The sequence below is a fragment of the Equus caballus genome, chromosome 1, assembly GCF_041296265.1.
Source record: "Equus caballus isolate H_3958 breed thoroughbred chromosome 1, TB-T2T, whole genome shotgun sequence".
Classification (NCBI taxonomy): Eukaryota; Metazoa; Chordata; class Mammalia; order Perissodactyla; family Equidae; genus Equus; species Equus caballus.
Window position 1 is genome coordinate 186,746,138 of NC_091684.1, and position 17,966 is coordinate 186,764,103.

At 47.2% G+C, this 17,966-nt stretch overlaps 1 protein-coding gene across 1 annotated transcript; it reads right to left on the minus strand.

The window, feature by feature from the left end:
* Positions 1-217: 217 nt before the first annotated feature.
* Positions 218-2,239, minus strand: NKX2-8 (NK2 homeobox 8). The gene is made up of 2 exons (XM_023624144.2): positions 1,727-2,239; positions 218-1,052 (listed from the first exon to the last, which is right to left on the minus strand). Exons 1-2 carry the CDS (start codon positions 1,875-1,877, stop codon positions 496-498), a joined length of 708 nt encoding a protein of 235 aa, XP_023479912.1. The 5' UTR covers positions 1,878-2,239; the 3' UTR covers positions 218-495.
* Between the last annotated feature and the right edge of the window lie 15,727 nt (positions 2,240-17,966).

Sequence of the window (17,966 nt, forward strand, 5' to 3'; positions counted from 1 at the left end):
CAGGGACCCCAAGGTTGCCTCTGCTCCCCCCCCCCCATCTTCCTAGGCCGTGTTGGGACTGCCATCTGCCCGTCGACCCAACTCGGGGTGGACCTTCACCGAGGCGGTCAAGGAGTGGACTGGCGCCCCAGCTCAGGTCGGGCAAGCACAGCTCCCATCTCCCTTCCCGGCAGGCGCGCAAGGGGACCCAACCCTACACATTTTATTCTCGCACCACAAAGAGGAAAAATATTCTATTTCTTTTAAAATAAGTTGCTTCCCATACAAATAGCTATTTTAAAATATACAAATAAAGTTCAAGCAATAAAATCTAGCTCTGGGGCTGGCGGTAGAGGGAAGAGGCGAGCGGGGATCCGGGCGAAGGCTCCCCGCGTGCGGGCTGCAGAGGGCGGAGCGGAGCCCGCAGGGAGGCGGCCCGGGGAGCGCCCCAGGCCTCGGGCTCCAGGATCGCTGCGGCCGCAGAGCGCGCTCCCAGGTCCGCGCCCCGCTGCTGCCTCACCAGTTCCAGGAGACCAGCGCGGGGGGCGCTAAGTGCTGGTAGGCGGGGAAGAGGCCGAGCGCCGCGCCGGGCCCGAAGGCCGCGTAGCCCGGCAGGGGGCGGGCGGCGGCCGGGGGCGCGGCGCTCTTGGCCCGGACGGCTGGCGGGCCCACCTCGCCGCCACCGCCGCACGGCTGCCCGTCGCGCATCAGCACTGGCACCACCACGCGGCGCAGCAGGGCGGGCGCGGCGCGCAGCTCGGCAGCGGCTGCCAGGTCGGCTGACTCGGCGGCGCCCGGCGCGCGCGCGCGCTTCAGCTTGTAGCGATGGTTCTGGAACCAGATTTTGACCTGCGTGGGCGTGAGGCGCAGCAGGCGCGCCAGCTGCTCGCGCTCGGGCGCCGACAGGTAGCGCTGCTGCCGGAAGCGCCTCTCGAGTTCCAGCGTCTGCGCCTTGGAGAACAGCACCCGCCGCTTCTTCCTCTTCTCGGCGTCCGAGCCCGGAGACGCGGGCCGGGCGGACGGCCGCTGCGACGAGTCAGGCGGGCTGGTCTCGGGGCTGCTCTCGTCCGAGGCTGGGGATGGCAAAGGAGACACGGCCTGGTGAGACGCGGGCCCTCCGCGCCAGCTGCCTCTGGCGCGGGCGCCGAGCCACCGGCCGGAGGGCGCCCCCGCTCGCCCGCGGCTTTTGGGGTGAAGCCGTTTCCTTCCCTGGCCACCCTCTGGACACCACCTCTCCGAATTCAGTAACCCTTTATACCCCAACCTGACTGCGTCCCCAAAGAAACGCACCGTGGGGCCCTCTTAAAGCAAGTCGCTGCGCTGGCAGAAGAATTGACCTCAAGCTGGCTCACCAACGCGGGCCACCTCCAGGTCTACTGCACTACGGTTTGCAAAGCCCTGAATCCAGGGGAGCTGAGCCGCCAATGCTGCCCATCCCAGACCGAGGCTGGAGGACGTGGCCGTGTTTTCAGGCTTTTAAGGGCAGCGTTTTAAATATTTAAGTATTCTGACCCCTGGAAACAGAAACTCAAAGCCCGGGGCGTTAGTGCCAGGTACAGGGATCTGCTCTCAGGATGTCCCGATTGGGGGACGCATGGCATGGGGGTTTGAGGAGGACAGATCCTCCGGTTCCAACCCTGAAGAAATTCAGCCCCTGGGCTGGGGTGTCGGCTTCCCAGCCCCGCATGGGCCGGGTGCTTCGTTCTGTGGCCCCCCTCCACTGCCGCCCCGTCTTCCGCTCACTCACAGGGGTAGTGGCCGCGCTCCGATTCCAGCCAGGTGGCGCAGGGGCCGGGGGCGCCTAGCTCCGACTCTCGCCTGCACAGGTGCTGCGCGTCTTGCTCGGGTAAATCCAGGAGCCTGCGCACGGTGAAGCCGAGGCGCCCAGCGGTGGCCATGGCCGAGGAGGGGAAGGAGGCGGGGGCAGGGCGGACTGGGAAGCGAGGGGCGGCCGGGGACGCCGCTTCTACGGGTGGGCGCGAGAGGCGCACGCCATGAGCTGGCTACCCAGCTATTAGCGCTCTTACAGAGGCATCTCTGTTTATATAAACAGCTCTTCCCACCCGGGAGGCTTTGAAAGCCGGGGTCCGGGTTTCCAGGGTGTTAAGTACCTGAATGAGTGCTGGACCAAAGCCCCGGCGAGCCCGGAAGGTGCCACCTCCGTCCCCGCCCCGCACCCCGCCCCTCGGCGCCCCGTTACCTCCCAGAGGAGGCAGGAAGCAGCCCTCGGCATTAGCGATTCTGTCTGATTAGCCCAAAGTGGGGACAGATAATGGGAATTGTTACCAATGAATAACATCTTGGGTGGCAAGCGCTGGCCACCACCCGCCCGTCCCAGCCCCAGCTTCCTCCTCCTCCTGGGGTGACACAGGGCCTGGCCCCGCGGGAGCGCCGGGAAGGACGGGGGCGGCATGGGTGGGTTTATGAGCACCCAGGAATTTATTCCCTGTTTGCTTTATCCCTCGTGCTTGTTTGCTGGAGGGTTCGTTTCCCGCAATTATCCGGAAAGTGATTTACAAGGCGGCGTTAAGCTCTGGCGCGCTCTTTCTCTCTTCGCTTGGGCCCCTCTGAGGCTTCAGAGGCGAGAAGTTTCAGGCGGGCAGAGGAGTGACCCTGACCCGCCGGCCTCTGGCCGAGGGTTTCGAAGGTCGCTAGGAGCATCCCCACACCCCAAATGTCCCGCCCAACTTCAGGGGTGCAGGGAGGGGCTGGCAGCATCCGGGGAGCCCCAGCTCTGCGCCCGTTTCCACAGGTCGTCAAAACGGAGGCAGAATCGGGCCACGCTATTCAGGTCCGAAGTGCCCGCCCGTGAGCCCAGGCCCGCCTGGCCGCTGCCCGTCGCGGCCCAGGCCCAGTGGCCGCGCCCCTCAGAGCTGCGCCCAGGCCCGCTCGAGGGCCCAGGAGCGGCGGCGTTTAGCAGGGTGGCCCATGAGGGCTGCGCGCCTTCTTGGCGTCGCCAGACCCTCTGGCGCCAAATGCGCGCCTCGGCTCCGCGCCCTCAACGTCAGGCCAAGCGCCGGGGATGCGGCCTTTGCCCAAGAGCAGGCCCTCCGGCCTCGGCTCCCCACTCGCCCACGGCTACCCGGCCTGGTCCGGTGATTACGATTGGGCCCGCCGGACAGAAGAGACGGCCTGCCTGGGGTTCTTGGAGATCTGCTAGTCCCTACAGCCCCACCCGAGAAAACAATCGATGGAGAAGGCACAGGGAGGCGGCCGCCGTGGAGCCATTCCGTTGGCCCATGGCCCGGCTCCGGGGCAGGGCTCAGCAAGCGCGGTCACAGGCCCCTCCTCCTGCCTCCAGTGGTTTGGGGATTTGGTTGCTAAATTTCAGGGAGGGGCACGGCGCTCGAGTGGCCGCACACGGAATCCTGCCTCCACCTGCACTGCACTCGGACCTGGCTCCGGTGCGGTGGCCGCGGCCCCTGCCGGCCCCCTCCCCGCAGCCTCCCGGTCAAGCGTGCCCCAGGCGCCCGGGCTGCGCGGCGCGCTGGGTGGTCGGGCGGAGGCAACCCCAAGCCAGGCCAACTGCTAGGCCTCGGACAAAGGGGAAAAGGAGCTCGACGCCCCGGACCTGTTGGAAGCATTTGTTCCAGTCAAGATTTTGCATTTGTTCAGTCCGAAATAATGCGTGATTGACGCCTGCTCACAATGCGCTTTAGCGCGCCGGGATAAATCGGAGCTTGTCCGGTGTTGTCATGGTTTTCAATGGGGTTCAATGGGATTGGGAGCACGATCAACTCTGCTGGCCGTCTCTTCATGGCCCTGGCAATAGATTTATTAGTTATGTCTTTTTAAATAAGATTAAATTGGAATGACTTGGCTGTCCTCTCCGCGATGGGGCGGGAGAGGGAGACAGCGGGCGGCAGAAGCGGGAAACCGGCACCTAAGCTCCAGCGTCCTAGAGGTTGAGTAACTCACAGACTGGCCCAGGGCCTCGTGGAATTCTCTTGGGCTAGAGCCCGGTGCCTGGCCACCTCCACCACCCCATTTCCTGAGAGGTGGAAGGAGGGCACTGATGTTACTGTCCTAGGGAGGCATTAGGACAGACTCCCAAATTGGGTCTGAACTTCGCGGCAGTCTCAGGTAGAAGGGGCTCCGGCCTGGGAGTCTGGTTGGCATCCCAGCTCTGCCCCCAACCAGCTTTAATCGCCTCATCACTCTGAGCCTCTTTTTTTTTCTCTTCTGAAACAAGGGAATAGATTTGGTAACTTCTAAGGACCCTACCAATTTTATGATGCCATACCTCTGGAGCTTTTCTAAAACCATCCTCATTGTACTAATCAGCAGACTTTGGTCCCCTTCCTCCCTCTGGTTCTGGAACTCTCATCCCCAGGACTGTGACTCCACATTCTCCAGAATGTTCTGCGAGAGGATGTGCCATCTTTTGAGTTTCTGAGGGACCCTCCCCCCTCAAGGGGGGGTGGGTGGGTTAGATAATTTTGGAAACAGAACCAAGTCAGGAGAAGCAAAAGAAGAGTCTTTCCTGGAGTGACTGACCTCTCTTAGCCTTTTAATCTATTTAACATCCTAAGCCCACACTGACGTGTAGAAATGAGTAAATGGCACTCTTCAGTTGTTAAGAGCTCTTCAGCTTCAAATATTTGCTTTTACTCTTAGTATTTGGCTCCCAAAGAAGAGATATATCCCCCATCTAGCAGTTGTGCTCTGGGGAGGACCTAGCTATGGGATTAGCTCTAAATATTACTTCTAGCCTCACCTTCCTGACCTGGGAACAGTGTTCCTGGGCCCCAGTCCGTGTTTTGAATAGCCCTGGGAAACTCTGTACCTCCTAGTTCTAGGAAGTGCTGCAACTTCCCTGCTCCATCGTGGTTCCCCCCTCCTCCTTGGACACCTCTGCAGTAGTCCAGTCTTCCTCTCAACTCTGCTCCGAGGCTTTATCTAAATTATCTCCGAGAGCCAGAGCCTGGGGATTCCAGGAGGGCATTCCACTTAAACCATGCCTTCTGAAGAAATGGAGGAATGGAAGTGGAGAGCGAGAATTATCAGAGAAAGGAGATTTCTTTACTGCCTCTTAACATGGGAGAAACTCAAAGACGTGGGAGGAGAAAATTATTTTGATATTGAGTCAATAGAAAAAAGTAAAGATATTAGGTTTCATACATATTGAAAATATCCATATGAATTGCTTCCAATTCATAAGAGAGTCTTAGAATCACAAGTAAACATCAAACTGGATATTCTTTCAAGATTTTAAAATAGTGTTTGGTGTTCTGGACCCTTGGACTTATTTTGCAACTCAACGTAGCTTGTGTATATTATTATTTAATTAACAAGTATTTGTTTCCCTGTAGTTGGATGTAGTACATCTCAATCCTAGTAAGAGTTTTTAATCTTTAGGCATCTGTGACATCGTGAGTATATTTAAGCAGTCTGCACTAATCACCCTTTCAAAAGTATTACCCAAGATGATCATCGCTGCTGGGTGCTTAAGAATTTAAGACTAGAAAATTCTGAAATGAAACTAAAGTATCTTGACTTTTTTTTAAAAAGGATTGCATCTATATCTTGCATTCCGTTTTTAAATCCTTCCATTTTGGTTAAGTGTTCCACAAAATCCTGCAAATCTATACAGTGTTGAAGAGAGGCAACATTGCAAATTCCCCTTGATAGATGAAGGGCCCTCAACTGCCAGGCATTTTTCTTTGCCTCATAGCAACTGCTCTCCCCTTTTTATCAGTATTCTGGTTAAAATAGTAAAAGGAAAATAAAAATGGGCTTCTGACACTTCCGAGAAGAAGTGAATGATCTTGATCGGCCTTAGGATGGAAAGAAAAGGCAGCATTTAAAATCAGACCTCCTTGCCTTGCCTTCTAAAAACTAGTTGCCGTGAATAAGTAAACATTTCTCTTTTAATGGCTAATAATCAATTGCTTGGCGGTGGTCCAGGCCTAGCTGCGATTTTTTCTTAGTTGTATTGATGAGATATATACATGGGACAAAGGACAGCAATTATTTTCAAACTGGAAATTCAGTACATCTTTGAAACGAGCTTTAGATTTTATTGTTTAATGTCAGGTGACAAGATTTGAAAGATCCCGTCTTAAGTTCCTTAAAATATTGACTTTACATGGACTTTGTTGTTGTTGTTCCTGATCCCTAGGAGAAAAGTTTTTCTCTTCTACCATGTCTACGTAGTTCTTTAGGTAAATTCATGAAAAAATATACAGGAGGTAAAATGGTTCAATGAATGAAAAAGTAAATGTATTTAATTAAATATCTAGGGTCTCCATTTCCCAAAGAGCCAGAAAAGAACTGTTTCTCAATTTTTTAACTTATTTATCAGTTTATTAAATCTTTCCGGTCTTTCCCAGGCCTTACAATGGTATCATAATGGCAGCTGTGAATGCAGGGATGTAAGTTGTGAGAATACAAATAATAGCGAACCTTGGGGAGGGTGCCAAATCTTATTTGTCTAGTGCTGATCGTCTCATATTTGTCTAATCTTTTTTTTTGAGGTACAGATTTACACTCCTTTGCTTGACTGATAATATAGTTTATATACTACAGGATCCTTATTGATGTTTACACAATAGAGGCCCAGGCCCTAATGTCACATACAGACACGGACAGAGTAGACTGACCCCGGGAACGTATATTATACTACTTGCCCCAGTACCTGACCTGGGCCAGCCTGCAGTGCTGGCTTATAACCACTTATTATTTTTTCTTAAATCACCCAAGCATTACAATGTGGCCTTTTTTTTAAATATACCTTTGCTTTGTCTGAGATTAGCTTTGGGGTTTTAAAAGAATTGTGTTATTAAAGTGAAATATTATTTCTATCTTATTTAGCAATTTAAACACTAAAACAGTTATTATGCTGGAGAAGTATTTGTTGACGACAAGGACCACAGTCCCTGAAAGGGCTAAAGAATCAAAGATTTCACTTTCTGATTAGTGATGATGATAATGGTAGTAAGAAAGTCACTTTACATTTTATACATTCAAGAATGTTTGCAACGTGCACTCACCCTTGTTATTGCACCCCACGACAGGACGGATTGCCTAGGAGAAGCAAAGCTTAAGGAGAGACTTGAAGGCAGATAGACTGTGATATCCTTAGAATTGAAGAAACTAGGGGGGAGAATGAAGAGGACCTAAAGAGGAGAAAGAGAGTCTATTGTAATAGAAGGTATTAGAAAAGAGTGATTAAAAGGTGAAAGAGAAAGAGGCTGAGCCAGCTTAGAGCTACAGGTTCAATTTGAACTCATCAACTCAAAGAGACAAAAATGCATGAACCAGAAAGTTCCAGTCCATAGTGACTTCTATATGCTTTCCCAAAGTCTTTATCCTTCTAAAAATTAATGACAGTAGCTTCCAGTTGTAAGATAAATAAGTCCTGGGGAATGTAACGTACAGCATAGTGACTATAGTTAACAGTACTGTATATATATTTGAAAGTTGCTAAGAGAGTAGATCTTAAAAGTTTTCATCAAAAGAGAAAAAAGATCTGTGCCTCTGTGTGTTGATTTATGTTACCTAAGCTTGTTCTGGTAACCATTTTGCAACATAGACATATATTAACTCATTATGTTGTACACCTGAAACTAATACAATGTTATATGTTAGTCATATCTCAATAAAAAATAAGTGAGAATAGAAAAACTTCAGCTTTTAAAGCACTTCAAGTTTTTCTAGATTCTGTTTAGTTTACTCTTAAATATTCCTTTAGAAGTATTTTTCCCTCTTCAAAGAGGAGTTGAAAGTGCGCTACAGGAGCACAAAATAACAACCTGCAGGAATTTCCTCACAAAAAGAGCTATATATGTTTGCTTCGGTCTCTGGAAATCCCTTAGCCAGCAAAGGTGGCTGTCTTTGTATTCTTGATTAAATGGGTATTTGCACTGAAGTCACATACCACACAAAGGGAACAAAACAAAATAAAAATGTCCTTCGTGTTCTGTTTTTCAATCATTTGTGTGAAGGAGGTTCTTGGCCTTTATCACTGTCAGTGAAAAGTTCTTCACTGGAAGGAGACATTCCACTCGCCCTGCTTCTGTGCACGAGGAGCTTGCCATGGAAACTCCCTCTGGCGCCATCAGATAGATATACAAATGACAAAGCTCAACGCTGGCATTTTAAGGTTAGCTTTATCTCAACGACAGGGTATGAAGAAGGGTGTTCAGAATTTCTTGAGAAATGTATTATTCTATTTGTCTTACTCTGAATCTTAAAATCCATAAATTGGACTTATTCAAGTTAGGAAACAACTACGATATGACTTTATCTAAGGAAATTCTCATGCTAAGATATGTATGCTATCTATTTAACAGAACTATGTATGATAAAGCTGTACTTTTTTAGATGATTTTTAAAATGGTAGCTTGAGTATCCCCAAGATAAGAAATTCATCTTTAATATATGTTTGTATTTCTTAATTGGTTATGACCTTTAAGTGAAAAAAAAAATTTATCCTACTGAACAAATTTCTTTTGTTTAACAAGATCTATCCTAAACTGTTGTTGGCCTGTCCTTAAAATATAACATTTTGCTTTGTAACATGAACCTGAGGAAATTTAAGAGAGTGTATCACCATATATATGTACATATATATATATATATATATATATATATATATATATATATATTTGGATTCCACCTGCTTGTCAAGTTCTCATTTAATTTATAACTAGTCTCAGGTCGCTTCCCTATGGTTTCCACCAAGCCTGTTTCCAGCTTTCCTTTGTCCATGTTCCACATGAACCAACCATAGAGAGCATCCATGTCTGACAGTGTTTTTCCGTTGCTTATTTTCATTACCAGCTCCTCAAATCAAGGCAGTTTATAAAAACCAGATTATATTCCTGGATGGCTATGGCATCAGGCTGTGCACAATCTTTTGGATATATAATTGAAACTCAGTATTCTTCTTAGGCACTGGGAGTATGTGTATGTTTGGTTGGTTTGTGGCATGAGAAAGAAATGGATGGTCACATGTTGGATTTTAGTTGATTCTTTGGCTTTGGCTACTTAAAAAAAAAGAAAAGAAAAAAACCTTTTTCCTTAAGCAAAATGATTGGGCTGTAAAACAAATTTAGAGGGGAAATCAAAGAAATAATATTTGAGCCTAAAGTTAGATATCCTATTTCTTACATATTATTAAAGTGATTATTAAAAGTGATGAACTTTGTGAAAGCTCAGATGCAGGGGCTTATACAATATAATTAGCAGGTCATCTCTGGAGAATTTAGCCTTCTGGTTTCTTATATAACAAAAATAAAATAAAAACCACCCAAGTTTCATGAATTATCATCTTAATCACTTCTTTTAAAGAACCATTAGGAAAAAAGTACATGAATCTCTATTCTCATGATGCACGCTTGTTTTTTTCCATTATTGAGATGTTCTATTATGCAAATCTGAAAGAAGCCAAATCCTAGAGATATTCTATTATTCAAATGCTAGTAGGATCCTGATTCTTCCATCAGTTGATTGGTCACAAAAGCAACAGCAAGGGGCAGGCAGCAGAGTGGGGGGACCTACTGGCGTTTCTAAGTGAATCCGAGGTGTCTGCCATGAATGGAGGTGGGAATGGCTGGATGAGTGGAGGGAGGAGGGGAGGAGAGAGAGGGAGAAGGAGTGTCTGTTTCAGCGTGTTGATCACCCATCTCCATCCAGCCAAGGCTTTTACCAGCTGGAGGCTGGTAAAAGGAAGGTGCAAGCTGGGTGTTACTTTGATCACCTCTGGAGCAGCACACCAGGCAGTGTAGAGGAGAAAGGGTGGTTTGTTCAGATACCAATTAAGGGACCCAAGGCCTGCAGCATTTTAACCGTCCTTGCAGGGAACAGAGGCTAATTTCTAGGAATCCTGTTGTGATTTGCTTTTTAGCAGCATCTCAGTGACTAGCAGACTGTGATTTCATCTGGACTAAATTGTATTTGTTTCCAAACAGCTTAACAATGCTAATTGGGCAGCACACAAACCCTTTGCAAGTTGCATATTTTTAAAAAGATAACTCACCCTAGCAATGAACACAGATTGAAAACCAGTTAAAAGCCAGTGAGAACAAATGCGTCTTAAATGGAGGATGAAACAAAGGGAAGGTGGGGGCACATCCCCTAATGTCAATAGGCAGAAAGCCGCACGTGCACAATGGCCATGGGAGCGACCACCCAAGGTGATCTGAGTTAGTTCTGGAGACAGACAGAGACCTGGAGCCGGAGCCAGGCCAGCCACAGAGTCCCGCTCAGGAGGGAGCCAAGGTGGTGGGGAATTGTCTCATTCCTGCTCTGTGCCACGCTTTTATCCACGGCCAATTTTCTTCCTCTAAATATAACCCAAATGACAGGAGGTCTGCATTCTGGCTGCTGTGGCCAACAGTCACACACTCTTAGTAGTTCCAGAAGGCTGTTACTGGGAGTGACTGAGCGCTAACTAGAGTCAATTGAATTACACAGATATATAACCCCCCGCCCCCCACCACCAGGCTGCCCACCCACCCAGCCTTATTATCAGGAGCGTGCAAGCCCCTCAAGAGACTGAGCTTTTGAGAAACTTGTAATCCACAAATATGTAAGTCCTGAACACCAGGCACTGTGCTGGTACTGAGGCTGATCGAGTTAAGCATAGAGCATAGTCCAGAGGAGACACCTGATTTTTCTTTCCAATATGCACCAGATTTGGGGATCAGAAACTGAATCAGATCTGAGTTTGACGTCTGACTCTCCCAACGACACCTGAGTGAGCTGGGTCAACTTTTGTAGTTTCTTGGAGCCACAGTTTCCTCATCTATAAAATGAAAACAATAATTCATCCAGGTGTTGTGAGGATTAGCAGGATAGTTTATGTAAAGTGCCAGCACGGTGCTCGCCCACAGTTTGCAGGTGCTCAATTCATCGTGGCAACTGGTGCTGTGATAATAACGAATCTTAGGGAAGAGGGTACATGTGGAGAGGTTGAGTTTCAAACTTCTGTAGCCAGCGGGGAGCTGGGCATAAGTGTAGGATCATGGGTCACAGAGCTGAAGTGAACTTTGTCTAGTTCACAGAAGAAGAAACTGAGGCACAGAGAGTGGTTGGGTGACTTGCCCGGCATCTCACAGAGTCTGACGTGGAGCCCAGGTTTTCCTAAGCTGGGGTTCTCATTCCTTCAGCACACCTGCATTACTATTCCCTGAAGGAGCTTTTCTTCTAACAGAGTGAGTAAAAAGTTGCCTATAGAGATTTCCTTCAACACATTACCAGACCGTCCACTTTCTGATTATTGGCTTCAAGCCTACTTGCTGCTGTGACTCTCAAACCTCTGCTCGAAATGCACAGGCTCTCACTGCACTTGATGGAGAGAGAGAGGCTCAGCCTCCCCAGCCTGACATTTTCCTTTCTGGGTCTGCAGCCGCTCAGTCTCTATGCTTCAGGATTCCTTCCTCCCAGCGTGTGAGTCTCTGGAGCAGCATTCGAGCCCTCGCAGGTCAGCCAGAGCATCTCGCAGTAAAAGTTCTCTCTCTTCAGCACATGTGAAACATCGTGTAAGAACAGAGCCAGATGAATTGGAAACAAATGCATTTGCCTGGAGAGGACCAGAAACAAGGCAAATCTTCACTGCTTAAGAAAGCAATGGGAAATGCATTAAGGTTAAAAAAAAAAAAGGGTAGAATTCTTTGCCCACTGGCAAGAATGGAGAGGAGAGAATGGTGCTCCTTGGCAAGGCTGTGTTACTCACACCAGGCCCTTGGGTTCCCCTGGGGGCTGTATGTGAATGTGGGGAGAAGAAGCTGTGCGTTCTTTTCTGCTGCCCTGTGTTCCTATCCATGCCCACCTTACAGCGGCCTGACAGTCCTTTCTGTGCAGGGAAGAGAAGGGAGCTCTCTCCCAGAGTCCCGGAACCCAGGCCCGGTGCCCAAGGCCCTACCTCCTACCCCGTCTTTTGTTTTCTAGGCTCCTTCAGCCCTTCAGTCGACACCATCTGCTCTTCCTCGTAACTGCTCTCTGTACATTTCGAGTGTGCTAACGCCAGTTGCCTCTCCAGGAGGGGCACCTGTATTTCTTCTGTGTTTTCAAAAGAAATACTTGTTGATTTTTTTCTTGGATTGACTTAAGAATATATTGCTAAATATAAGACAACTGGCCTTTTAAGGGATAAAAACATTCCATTTCGAAACAACATGTTTCTTCTTTGCCACAGGTGTGTCTAATCAGATGAGAATACGAGTCAGGATTAATTTCCCACTCAACCAAAGTGATATAAAATCATTGCCTGCTGGAGGTAGGGTGGAATGCCGTGGGCAAGGGGTACGTTGAGAGAGGTCATCCCTTATCTGAGAGAACTGGTAACCCTTCTGATCTCAGAGCAAGTTAAAAGGGATTTTGCTGTTTGTGGGAAAAGTTCTCTTGCCTTGGTCTGTATGAGACACAATAGATGATAAGAGCTGATTGGGAACAGTTACTGTCTAATGGATAAATATGTAAACGTGGGTAAGGATGTGTTTAGACAATTTAAAAGTGTGTCTCATTTACCCAATTATAAACAGCTGTCTGAGAGCAATTACGATTTATCATGTAAATGCTTATTTGCATAATTCAAAATATGAATATTATTTGCTCGATAAAGACTGTAAATAAAAGGCAACCCGAACTTTCTCATGCTTAGAGTTTTATGCTAAGTTTTTACCTTCCAGGAAAAAAAAAAGCATTTTGTTCAAAATGGTACTTAACTTTGGTAATTCTGGCAAGTCCAGATAATAGCTAATTTAATCAGAGAAGAACAAAAGTTTTAAAGTAAAGGTGGCTGGCTGAGAAGTAATGAAAGAGGGCACGCCGCTCTGCAGTGTTTACTCCTGAAATTTAGTACGTAGCGATGGTGAGTGGTCCGACAGCTATTTTCACTGCACCTGGGTGTTTAATGGTGAATTCTTCCAGGGTATTTAGCATATGATTTTATGTACTACAATTTGATATACACCTAATTTTTCCATACTATCTCATTATTTTTTAAAGTGTGGGATTATTAAATGAGTCAGCTTCCAAGTGTACTAAGGAACACTTCTCCTTAAAATATAACTTCTACTTTTATGAGAACAAGTAATAAAACATGGACGTCAAAACTTCCGCTCAAGTATATTCTGATGTATTCATTTTCTGGGGCTGCCATAACCAATCATCACAAACTGGGTGGCTTAAACCAACAGGAACTTCTTCTCTCAAAGATCTGGGGGCTCGAAGTCTGGAATCAAGGTGTCATCAGGGCCATGCTCCCTCTGCAGTCTCTAGGGAAGAATCCTCCTTGCCTCTCCCTAGCTTCTGGTGGTTGCCGGCTTGTAGCTGGTGTTTCTTGGCTTGTAGCTGCATCGTTCCAATCTCTGCCTCTGTCATCACGTAGTCTTTGTCACTGTGTGTCTGTGTTTCCGTGTGTCGTCTCTTCTTAGAAAGACACCAGTCATTGGATTTAGGGCTCATCTTACTCCAGTATGACCTCACTTAACTAATTACATCTGCAGAGACCCTATTTCCAAGTAAGGTCACGTTCACAGGTACTCAAGTTTCAAACATATCTTTTGGGAGGACATAATTCAACCCACTACACTCAAAGAGACTGACTATGCAAAGTAATGTGTCTGAGCACTAAAGGATCCTGAAATATTGTCTGAATTATGCTCCCCCCATGAGTAATTCATATTTTGCATGGTTTTGACTTTATAGACAGAATATGACATTGTTTTAAAATTGAGAATTGATATGTGATCTATAAGATATCATATTATGTAGTATATTCAAGAAATATTTATTCATTTTCCATTACATGAAAAACAATGTGATAAGAACTCTCTCTTAGCCAAACTATCTGGTTAACCAGAGCACGACATTCTTCCACTATTTTTTTTTTTTAAAGATTTTATTTTTTTCCTTTTTATCCCCAAAGCCCGCCGGTACATAGTTGTATATTCTTCATTGTGGGTCCTTCTAGTTGTGGCATGTGGGACACTGCCTCAGCGTGGCCTGATGAGCAGTGCCATGTCCACACCCAGGATTCGAACCGACGAAACACTGGGCCGCCTGCAGCGGAGCGTGCGAACTTAACCACTCGGCCACAGGGCCAGCCCCATTCTTCCACTATTTTTGACAAGCAAAAGTTCATGATCTTTCCTTGATGTTAGTGATTCTCTTTAAGGACCTTACTGTTGTGCCACTAATTGCAGAGGAGTCTCCCTAGGTGGATTAAACCTCTCTCTCTCTGCAAGGTCGCCATTGAGTTGAGGGGTCAATCACTGCCTCCTTTATGCAATTCTTTCCACAGGTCTAGAAAAGAAGCTACAGTATGCCACGCACAGCGCTAAACATTTATCCAAGCTAGCTCATGCAGACTCATAACCCTGGGAGTTATATTTTGTGATCTTCCCATTTTATAGATGTAAATTGATAATACTCTGATAAGGTTGATACTCTGATAAGGTTCAGAATCAAGCAGCCATTAAGTGGAAGAACCAGGAGAGGAATCCCAACATTCCTGTCTCTAAAGCTCGCACCTTTGCCATATATCTCTGGAGAGGAGCCCAGTGTGCTTGGCTTCATGCTGTCACTTCCTGGCTGCCCCACCCTCGCAGACCTGTCCAGGAATGTTCTGTGCCGCTTCAGCTCTGTTGGTTTTGCCACGTTGCTGCACTTCTGCTCAGTGACTTCTGGGTCCTAGGAGGATGCACTGCCAAGTGACAGGGTTAAGAACTTGGAGACCTGCCTTGATCAGGAGGGAAAGAACAGATCATCCCTTGAAGACGCTTATCAGTGGGCCCCCTGAGAAAAACCAAAGCAGGAGAAACCAGGGCACCACAGCGATTCAGGTGTGAGCAAACAAGCCCGGGAGTCAGAGCACAGGCACAGGAACTGGTTATAGACTTCCACAAGCAGGACTAAAACTTTGAATGAGAGAATCAGAACTGAGATGAAGCGGCAGGTGAGGGGCCTGTCCCACCCCAGGGGGTGTCTAATGATACTTGTCAAGTAGGAAAGAACTACTGAAAATCTCACGCCTCAATTTGCAACTATCAGGGCCCCAAAGTACTGCCTCTTCTCTCAGTTTGTTTGGGCAAGGTTTTGCTTCTCTGCCTTTATCAGTCATTTCTCTGCTTCTCACTAGATTCCTCAAACAATAGAACAGTTGTCATTTCCTCCTTATGTCGCTACCTGTCTTCTCATCTGGGTGTCCTGTCAGTCCAGCTAGACAGCAGGCTTAGTGAGGAAAGGGCCTTCCTCTCTTGCTATCCCTGTGTTACCAACAGTGCCCCAGGGCTCTAAGACCTCGTCCAATCTCCAGTCATTGACATTCAGAGACCATGTCTGCGAAGCAATGGGAATAAGTCACTGACAAGCTGAGTGAGTTTTAATTTTTCCACCTTAAAAATTTTGCTTCTAAAGGTATGCTTTGCTCACACCCAACATCCTGTCACACAACATAACATTTATGTGGGGCTCAGCCACAAAATGCCAAGTGACTGGCTCAGAGCCACTTCCAATGTTAGGAGAAATATGCGGAATCAGCATTTAGTGCTGTTTTAGTTGAGATTCTGCCCTTTTGTCGGGATCTCCTTTTTGTTAGTTCCAGCTCTTGAAAATCAAATCTGATGTGGAAGTCAGACTTCTGTGATTCCAAAAGCATACATTCTAAAAACCCAGGCTATGAACAAATTCAATTCAATGCTTTGTTTTCTAATTGTACTTTCCCTTTCCAATCAGAAAAAAAAGGAATGGGAAGAGGGACAGACAGATTGAGGCAGAGGGACAGGAGGGGGTGGGACAAGGAGCATGGACTGACCTCATGTCCCAACCAGGTGTTCACTGTATGATGCCTATTAGTGAGGGATAGCACTGTATGATGCCTATTAGTGAGGGATCGGTCAGGTCATAAAAGTGCAGTCGGCAGAGGAATTTCCACACTGGCACGAGCAATGAACTTCCCTTGGATCCTAAACTGCTCCCAAGTTAAACAAGAATCGAGACATCCAGGCTGAGTCATCATCCTGGCTCAGTATTGTCTAAAGGGTATGACCTTTACCAGAAAACCAGGTGGGGTAGGTTCTGCCTCTCGTCACCTGTCAGTCCTGAAGTTACAGAAAGGGCCAGCTTATAGGGACCTGCCTCCTTGTGTTACCTTCAGCCATGCTTCAGCTTCATCTTCCACATGCTCTAGTATTTTTCAATTGTTTATTTCCTGTTTATTCCTCATAGCAAGCCTATGGGAGAGTTCATTTTGCTATCTTATTTATATATTAGCTTTAGGGTAGGATTCTAAATCGGTTCTGATTGCTAAGGATAGCATTCCAATTTTAGGAAAATCAACTATTTCCCCACTGAGGGTTGTTAATTTATTATTACTAGTTTATGCATCAATTCACACAACCAACAAGCACTTACAGGATGCTTACCATGTGACAATTGCTGTGTTAAGTTCTGGAACATGACATTTGCATGATATTTTACAATTTCTAGAACATAAAATCACTATTTCCCTTTGTTTTGTTTACAGTTCTAGAAGGTAAGTATTTTAATTTCCACTTTACAGATGCAAAAACTGAGGTTCGGATCCCAGAGCCTTTACTGGGGCAGGACTGTCACCCAAGGTTAAACTATGGAGAGCACAGAAGACTATCAGGTGTCTTTTTGTGCTCTCTGCTAGAGATTTAATAATAAAAAGTGACCCAGTCCCTGGCCTTGAGGGGCTGAATGTTTAATAGACATGTGACCACAGAGTTTGCACATAATTTGTTATGCAAACAGGACACTTTTGAGAGGGAAAAGAGGCGCTATAGTAATGACGCCAGGACAACTTGTGCAAACTGGGAGGGATGGTTATTCCGTTTCTCCCAGCCTGTCTGTCCAAGGAGAAAACTGGGCATCTCTGAGACATATTTACCTTCACAGAAGCTGGGCAGAGCCAAGGAATGGGAAGAGGGACAGACAGATTGAGGCAGAGGGACAGGAGGGGGTGGGACAAGGAGCAGGGCCTGGACTGACCTCATGTCCCAACCAGGTGTTCAGAGATGAACCTGACCAGGGAGGCGATTGCCACCGACAGGGCGGGCAGCTGGACCACAGCTGTCTCTGTGCTGCTTTATTTTAAGCTGCAAGAGAAAAGAGGAGAAGTGGGCAGAGAGTCTGTATTCTCTGGACAAAATCGGTCCATCCTGTTTCACATTCTCTTCCCCTAAAACCAAGCCCCACAGTGGTGAAAATTCCCAAGGTCTTTTCCTTTTGGCTGGGAGTCTTTTTATATCCTCCCATTTCCCAGGAATTTATTCTCTAACGAAATAGCATGATATTATTAAATAAATTATTCCCACTGGGTAGGGGTGAAGCTTTAACAGTTCCGGAGGGCAGGGGAGATGGCTGTCTTGGGTTATTGACACAAAGCAACGTGGCAGGTGTCGTGTTAGGAAGACTGAGCTCGAGCCTGAGACTGGGTTTGTTGGCTCTCAGGTGGGAATCAGGTCTCGTCTTGGGGCTGGAAGGAATGTGAGCGGATTATCAGTTCAGCCTCTTGCCTCTAGATGTTGACTCCAAAACTCCAAACACCTCGAAGGAAATTGTGGCTGTCAGGCGAGAGTGCATCCTCCTCAGAATGTTGTAGGGGCCTGCATGCACTGATGCTCTGCCAACCCTACATGTCCCACCACTTCCTCCTCGGAACTCAGTGCTTCAGCTGAGATGATGATGATGATGGTGGTATCTGACATCTTTATGATGTACCAAACGGTTTGTAAGCACTTTAGCTGTGTTATCTTAGTTATTCTGCACAGCCCTATAAAGTAGTTTATTTTAGTAGTATTTTTATGCATGAGGAATCTGAGGTACAGAGTAGTTAAGTAACTGTCCCAAGGTCACAAGTCTCCGAAGGTGCCAGAGCCCGAGGCTCACCTCTGCTGTGTGCCATTCCCTCCAGGATGTTCCCTCTGTGTAGACCGCTGTCCTCTCAGGTCTTATGTCTGGCATACTCCTCACCCTTGAAGATAGAGCTTGGGTGCTGTGTCTTCTTAAAAGCT